This window comes from Accipiter gentilis, chromosome 17 (assembly GCF_929443795.1).
Source record: "Accipiter gentilis chromosome 17, bAccGen1.1, whole genome shotgun sequence".
NCBI lineage: Eukaryota > Metazoa > Chordata > Aves > Accipitriformes > Accipitridae > Astur > Astur gentilis.
In genome coordinates, this window is record NC_064896.1 from 7,335,284 (window position 1) to 7,343,184 (window position 7,901).

The 7,901-nt window shown below is 49.9% G+C and overlaps 1 protein-coding gene across 1 annotated transcript; it reads left to right on the plus strand.

The window, feature by feature from the left end:
* The first annotated feature begins 412 nt into the window (after window positions 1-412).
* LOC126047021 (endothelin-2-like) lies at window positions 413-6,112 on the plus strand. Its single transcript, XM_049820163.1, has 5 exons — window positions 413-569; window positions 944-1,076; window positions 2,238-2,357; window positions 3,172-3,276; window positions 4,068-6,112. The coding sequence occupies exons 1-5, from the start codon at window positions 506-508 to the stop codon at window positions 4,177-4,179; spliced, it is 534 nt and encodes a 177-aa protein (XP_049676120.1). The 5' UTR covers window positions 413-505; the 3' UTR covers window positions 4,180-6,112.
* The last annotated feature ends 1,789 nt before the right edge of the window (window positions 6,113-7,901 follow it).

Consider the following 7,901-nt stretch of genomic DNA (forward strand, 5'->3'; position numbering starts at 1 on the left):
GTCGCCTCTCCGCCACCTCCCGACAACTTTTTCCCCTCACCGTCCCCACCCCGACTCCGCGCTCCCCTGGCCCTCGCCGCGCGGGGAGGTGGAAGGGCCCACGCGTGTTTCGCGCAGCCCGCGGAGCGGCGGGGCTGGCAGCGGGCGGGGGGGAGGTCGGTCGGTCGGTCGGTCCGTCTGTCTGTCTGTCTGTCTGCCCGCGGGGGGCCGCCACCCACCCCCCCCACGCGTGCCCGCTCCCCGCTTGTTTCCCCCCGCGGCCGCTCCACGCGGCGGGGCGGAGCGGGGCCGTGACGCGGCGGCGGCGGGGCTATAAAGCACCTGCCAGGCGCCCGCCGGCTCCACAGGCATCGCGGCGGCTCCGGCTAAAGCAGCGCACGGAGGAGCAGCGGGAGAGCCTGGGGCGGGGGGGGGGGGGGCGGCGGGAAGGAGAAAAAAACCCCAAAGCCCGAAGCCTGCAGCTCTCTCCGGCCATCCCAGCCCCACGGCTGCGAGACCCGCGGCCATGCCTAGCCCCTCCGCCGGCACCGTGCTGCTGGCGCTCGCCCTCTGCGCCCTCCTGGAAGATGGTGAGCCCTGGGCTGGAGGCGGGGGGAGGGGGGGGGCCCTCTGTGCCCCCCCCCGGGGGTGCCTGCCCCGGCGGGGGGACGCATCTGCGCCTCCTCGGCTGGGGGAGTGGGGCTGAAGGGGGTGACCTGGGGTCTGCCCGAAGGCTGGCTGCAGGCTGGGGGGGCGTTGCAGGGTGCCCTGGCTCTCGGGGGTAGCCCCTGCGGCTGCCAGGGTTGCACAAGTCCTTCAGGATCCCGCAGCCTCATCTGTAAGGGTGCACCTCCTCCAAAACTGCCTGCATATTGAAACCACCGTCGTCCTCACCGGGGGTGTAATTGCAGAGGTGACATACTGCACTGAGCCTCCAACTCATCCCTTCCTCCTTCTGCTGCAGGTACGGGCCATCCTCCGCTGGAGTCCCACCTGGCCGCGCACCCGAGGACCAAGCGATGTTCCTGCAACAGCTGGCTGGATAAGGAATGCATTTACTTCTGTCACCTGGATATCATCTGGGTCAACACACCTGGGTGAGCGTGAACGTAGCTTTCTGCGGGGGGTGGCTCTGTTGCTGAGTAAGTGACTGTGCTTTCTGATGGAGGATGGGGTTACGTTAGAGGAAGGTGAGAAGGGGTCCCAGTGCTGTGAGGCTCTTGTAGCACCTGCTCTGGAGAGCATTGCAAGTCCAGTCCTTTCCAACATCTAGAAGGGGCCAAGCTGTGCTTCTGCTCAGAAGTTTCAGTATTACCCACAGGGGAAGGGGGTGAAAGCACAGGGCGCTGCTTCCTCACGGGTTCGTCTTTTTCTGAGATTTGTACCTCTGCGAGCCGAAAGCAACTCCAAGATGTTATAGCTGCAAGTCAGAAAGTTACTCTACCCGCTTGCGAACTGCAACCCTGACTGCTGACTGCCAGTATTGTTAATGAGACAGTGGTGGGCTGGCACTCAAGTCCTGTGGCTGCCAAGTCCTGCCCTCAAGAATGCTAAAGCTGCTTTCCGAGCAGATTCAGACCAATAGCCATCACACTGTAGCAAAACACATGTACTCAGGTGTGGTTATAATCATGCTTGCTAACGTGCAATTACAACTCACTGCTTGCTCGGAGAATAGTTGCAGTCATTGCCAATCCTAAACCCTCTGGGAGAGTAGATTGTGATCAAAGATGGAGCGGGAATGTGCTAACAGCTCTGAAAGCATGCTGTGATCAGAAGAACCTGTTATGGCCCCAAGACATCTTCATTGTGCTACGTCCTGTGTGTTAAAACCCATGGGGGGAGGGAAAGCCCTGATATCTTTGTGCTTGAAAAACTGGTCGCTTGCTGCTGGTGGGGCTAGTGGACTGGGGCAGCCACGCTCCTCGTGTGCTTTGCCACCCAGGTGAACCACCAGCTCGCCTAGTCCACGCGGCGACCCTTGCACGGGCACCTGGGCTGCTGCAAGGAGAGAAAATTCCACTGGCAACCTAGCACATACTGGCAATCTCCCTGGGAGGGGTAGGGTGGGGAAAACAGTAAGTGGGAGAGCAGCTGGAGTTTAAAGGCTTAGACATATCAGTGACCTTTTCACCTTATGTCTATAGATGAGTCTTTTATTATGCTGGCACTGGCTTGGCTGCCTCCCAGGACACTGTTATAAACCTGTTGGCTAATAAAAAGTTAGTTGCATAGCTGATTTCTTTTGTTTTTAACAGACACACCGCTCCCTATGGCTTGGGAAGCCCGCCAAGGCGGCGCAAGAGATCGCTCAGCAGGTGCGAATGCTCACACTCGAGGGACAACATCTGTGCCACCTTCTGCCAAGCAGAGCCTGGGTAAGTTGAGGGGGTCCTGAGGATGTCCCCGGGGGTTGCTCAGCGAGGGTGCAAGCAGACAGACAAAGCTTAGGAGCTGCAGTAACTCTACAGCCTCCCTGGGGATGTCTGCACAGCTCTTTGCAAACAGCTGGAACTTGTCTAGTGGCTTTCATAACCCTCCCAAGAGGCCCTGGCAAAGTGTCACTAGGGTGTTTTTGTTGTACAATAGTCTCTTTACTAGCTGATATGAAGCAATGTTACCTCCATCCCTCCTGCTGCCAGGAGGCTGAGGAAGTGCTGGGTGCACTGGTGGGAAGGGAGGAACTGGCAGCATGCTGGGAGAGGAACAAGCAGAGGGTGTGAAGCTTTGGGACACTAGTGTTTCCTGCATCGCTCAGGTGGGAGAGGCTGCAGGAGACTAGGACCACTGTGAGCTGGGACCCAGAAATCAAATATCTTCTGTAGCCATCTCTTTTTATAGTGCATGTGGGCTCTCAGTTGCCTCACTTCAGCCAGCAGCGTAGAGGAGTGATTACACTGTGGGGAGGTGGGGAGCAAAGTCATTGTAGAGATCTGTCGTTAATTTCATAGCAAGGCAATAGTTAAAATCCCCAATCATTAAATATAACTGTGAATAGAGTGAGGTCTGACAGAAGACGGTAGCAGTAAAAGTGAGCTATGAATAGCTCTCAAATAGCTGCAATTAACCCTTCAAAAACATGCATTCAACTGTCTTAGTCTGTCACTGGTGATGTTAGAGCAACACTCCCCCTGGTACTTACCACAGCATGGTTGGACGGGAGTGGTTCATGCATCTCCTCTTGCTCATTAGGTATCTCCAGAGTCTGAAGCTCCCAGTGAGCTCTGGAGCATCAATGAAATCTCTGCAAAGCGGTGGCATGAGGCCTTCCCATCATGGACTGCTGAGAGCTCTCAGGTGAGCATGCCACTTAAACCCACTCTGAACATCCCTCATAAGCACTTTAAGATCTGTGGTTGTGACCCCACACTGCAGTTACCACTTAGATTTGACCTCACTTCTCCCTCTTGTCTCCTTTTAAATGAGTATACTTGACTATTTCTGCTTTCTGTAGAATTGAAGGCTAATAGCTGAGGGAACCAGGGTTGCTTGTGTCCTTCCAAAACTGGAAGAATATTGCATGAAATGTAATTCTTGATTGGACTGGGAAATTCCTCTGATATGGGACAGGCAAATGGGCGATGTACAAGAAGCAGGGGGAGGGACGGCATCATGTAGGAAAGTGATTGATTGGGCAGCAACTTTGGACCAAAGGAGACAGCTTTTCTCACATCACATCAGTGAGTTGCTGAACTCCTTGCTGGAAAAAAACCACCCATGGACTCCAGAAGTGTAAATAAAGGAGCTGGCAAACTAACGGAGGGTTGGTCTATTGGTGGCAGTTAAATCAGATGCAATGGGAACACTTTCTGCAAGGCAGATCTGGGAAAGCATCACTTGGGTCATGCCCTGCTGCAGGACTCCTTGAATCCTCTGCCACTGGCCACTGGTGGAAAGAGGATATTGGGCTAGATGGATCTCCGCTGTGGCTTAATACAGCTGCAGCTAGAAATTCCCCTTCTTCCTTCCCCCATCTTCTGCCTCACAATAAATCTTGGCGAGGGGTAGACAAATATCATAATAAGGGCTGTTGCTGAGTAGTAGGAAAATGGACTGGAGAATGAATATTGTGTCTCTTCTGTTTACAGGGATCTTGCCATCTCCAGTCTGCAGTTCAGCAAACATCAGCACCGTTCTCCGAGGGATGCCCAGCCAACAGTTTTGCCTTGGAAGAAAAACATCTGGAAGAAGAAGAGATAAGAAGCAGGTGCATACCAAGTTCACCAGAAGAATTTGGAGTCCCGTGGGTGCCACTAACTCCGCTGTGGGTACTTAGAGCTGAAGGAAAGGCCATGAGTGGAAGGGGGAAGAAGTGGAAGTCTCCATGCTCCTGTTGCGTGAACCCGTACTGCATGCACTCCAGAGACTGTTGTAAAGGGAAAACTGTCTCTCTATACAGTCATTGATGTGTCGTGGAGCTGAATTGTGCCTTTTTGGATCAGGCAAGGGTCTTGCTGGAGGAGTACTAGCTTAACTCTGCACTGGAGTCCTAGGCAGAGGGTCAGCCCGCGCTGGGCAGTTGAATCTCTCGCAAACCAGACAGTTCTGTGCAGTGCTGGACCTGGCAGCACTGAGCCCGTGTCACTGCCTGGTCTGCTCTGCCCTTGAGCCGTGTTTGAGCATGGTTCCAGCTTGGCCCCATTCAGAGGTGGTTTGCCTGGTCACTGTAGATGGGGATAAACTGCCTCTAGCATGAACCCACCTTTGCACTTTTTTCTCTTACTTGGCAGACAGTGCGATGTGCGTATGAATGAGACTCCCATGATAAAACAGCTCCCAGTTTTTATTAAAAAATATATATCATCTAGAAGCCGGAAAGCCAACTGAGTAGTCAGTGGCATTCTTTGGCTGAGAAATTCACTGAAGAGCCATCCTTAAGTGGCTCTTGTTTAGGTGGAGGATAGCTTGCTTACACTGGAGCTTGCATCAAATCTGAGCATGACCCCTGCTCTCAGGCACAGCAGTGGCAGGGGTGGGGAGGCTGAAGTGGAGCTGCGTTTCAGCAGGAGCCCCGTGCATGCAGCTCCACGTAGCCGGGGGGAGGGAGCCCTGCTGGGTCCGAGGCAGAGCCGAGCTGCTAGTCTGGATGAGTTCAGTGCTGTGAATCTGTCTCATCTCCTTGGACATACCCTTAGTGGGGTAGAGTACTTCCAGCTCTTAAACTAATATCCCAGCTTTCTTTCAGCTCTGCCTGAAAGGAGAGGCTAGGGGCAGAGAAGATGGGTGGTGGGAGAATAGCACACAAAGGCTTGCTTGCTGCTTCGCTTAGATCAGGTCTCTGAGTCAGGCTCTATATAATAAATGACCAGTATATGGATAGCATGTCACTATGAGAAGTGTAACCTGAATAGAGAATGCATTAGGCAAGGGGCAGGCAGGTGGGATTGATGTGGAGGAAAGGATTGGTAAGAAGAGAGCACAGCACTGTCTGCATAACTTTAGAAGAAAGGCTGGGATTTAAACCCATGCCAGAATCATGGCAGCTTCCACAGCCATGGAGCAGCACAGTGCTGCTGGCCCAGAGAAAGGAAGGAAGGAATAATTTGGAAAAAAACACTGAGCCCAGGACCTAGAAACCAATCTTGCAGGCAAACACAATCTGAAGGCTCTGGAGCTGTATCACAAGTGCACTTTTGTTTGCCTGGGCAGATGAACTTCTATTATAAATCGTGGCTGCAGCTGTCATCTGATTAGTGCAGACAAACAATTGCTCTCCTGGAAACACTGTGGGATCCCCCTTGCTGCCCAATCCAGTATTACATGAGGCATTTAAAAAGGCTGCTTGAAGTTGGTGGTGGACCAAAATCTGTGGCTGTTGCAAATGTAGTCCCATTGGACATACAAAATACTCCCTTGATTATGCTTTAAGCCCTAGAGGGGGGAAAAATGAGACCAATTGATTGTATTGTAAATGAAACAGCAGACTAATCATTTGGTCCCCAAAGCTGCAGAGAATCTTTTTTATATTTGACCTTCTGAAGGTTTGAGTCATTCTAAAAAAAAAAATCCTGAAAGGATTTGTTCCAGAGGAAACTTTGCACATGGTTTAATGTGAGCCTAGTAATTTAAAATAAAACTACTGCTGTAAAGTACTATGTATATCTCCTTGTGTGTATAATGTCTCCTCTTTAAGTGACTTATTGCACACATACCATATGTAGCATCCTGAAATCTGTATATTTATTTAAATCTATTGATTTTTTTAGACAGTAATTTGCAAAATTTAATTTTTAATAAATAATAATAAAAGTCAATACATTTTTCTTCCTTATTTGATGTCTGGGGGGTGGTGGATGAAATGAAAGAAATCCAGATGGCCAAAAGCATTGTGAAAGTGAGTGGGACAGCAGAGCTGGGTGAGAATTGGGAGGCTGTGTAGTCTTGTGAATGGTTCAAATTTCAGTTCAAAGTGAATCCATCTAGCTGGCTTAAACATTCCTTAACTTAAAATAAATACCTCGTTCCTTTCTAGATGTCTGTGGGAACATAGATGTGAAATTATCACCAATTTATTGTGCTTAGGGCTGTGGATGCTGAGACCAGCTTGAATCCTTGTGCCAAGGGATCCTGTTAATGTTTTCCCATGGTTGAGTCCTTTTCCTCAAATCCTCTTAGCAGGTCTGTGACAGTGGGTGTTGGCATTGCAGGGAAAGAGCAACCACACACCCTCTCCCACACCCACCAACTTTTAGATCTGAGTTTTGCTGATTGTTTTAATTTTTTTTTTTTTTAAAGTACAGTTAAAAAGCCATCATCCATTTGATGGTCTTTGCCTGAAGACCACACCATTGATTATTCTGGTGTAGTTAACTTGGTGAATCTCATGGCATAACTATGAGAAGGGAATAAAAAAGAAACATTAATGTAATAGCTAGCACTATGCTTACTGCATACCCAGAAACCATAGCACTTCTTCGTGGGTTTTAATGGCTGCTTCCTGGGAACAGTAATTCAGAGACCTACAGCCCCATCCTTTCTTACTGCCAAGCTTTCTTGGCTGAGCTGCATCTCTCATGGCCAAGCCTCCACCCTGTGACTTGGTGTTAAAGTGTGTGAAAATCAGGGTCCTCCAGATGTTTCTACAACAAGAAGTCATAGTTTCTATACTTTAATGATAAAGGTCCATGATAAAAAGGACTTTGAATTACAGGTAAAAGGGAAAAAAAGATACCCTGAAAACCTTCAAATTTCCTATGTATAATATCTAAGGTGCAATTCTCCCCTCTTCTGCTCAAACTTGTTCCAGAACAGGCCTGAAAATTTTGCCTGTTTGGGATAATTTCCACGGTGTCCTGCTTGGACTGATTTCAGGTGGCGTGAATGAGGAAGCTGAGGGCTGTTGAAAATTCATATATTTCCCAGGAAAGATTTCACCATCATCTGGAACATCTATTGAGTCAGCTGTGGGCCCAGCCTTTTATTTGTCTTTCTTAAATCACAGAACTATGAGCTTAGTCAGCCCTTGGTCTCAGAGAATAAAGCATCCCTGCTTGGGCAGCTCGAGGCCCAGCCAGCTGCGAGGGTAATAGCAGAAGGGGAGCATCACATTTGCTGGAGGCGGGTCCAAAAGAAATGCTCTCCAACCCTGCTACAGTATGTGGGCTTGAAGCAAGACATCCAAACAGGGAAAGAGAAAATTTGAACTAATCCATTTGTGGGTGGGTTGTGTTGTTTTGTTTTGGGGTTTTTTGGTTGGTTTTTGTTGTTGTTTTTTCTGGCCCTAAGATCAATGGACAGAGGAAAATTTGACATAGGGCTGAATGATGGAAAATCTTCCAGGGCAGGCTATCCACATTCACTTGGGGAACCTTTGGACTCACCGGTGAGTACTACAGAAGGAAATATTGGAAATCAACTTATCTGGAAAAAGTAGTTTTAAAATACCACAGGCCAGACATCCAGAAAAGTCCCCCAAGGCCCTG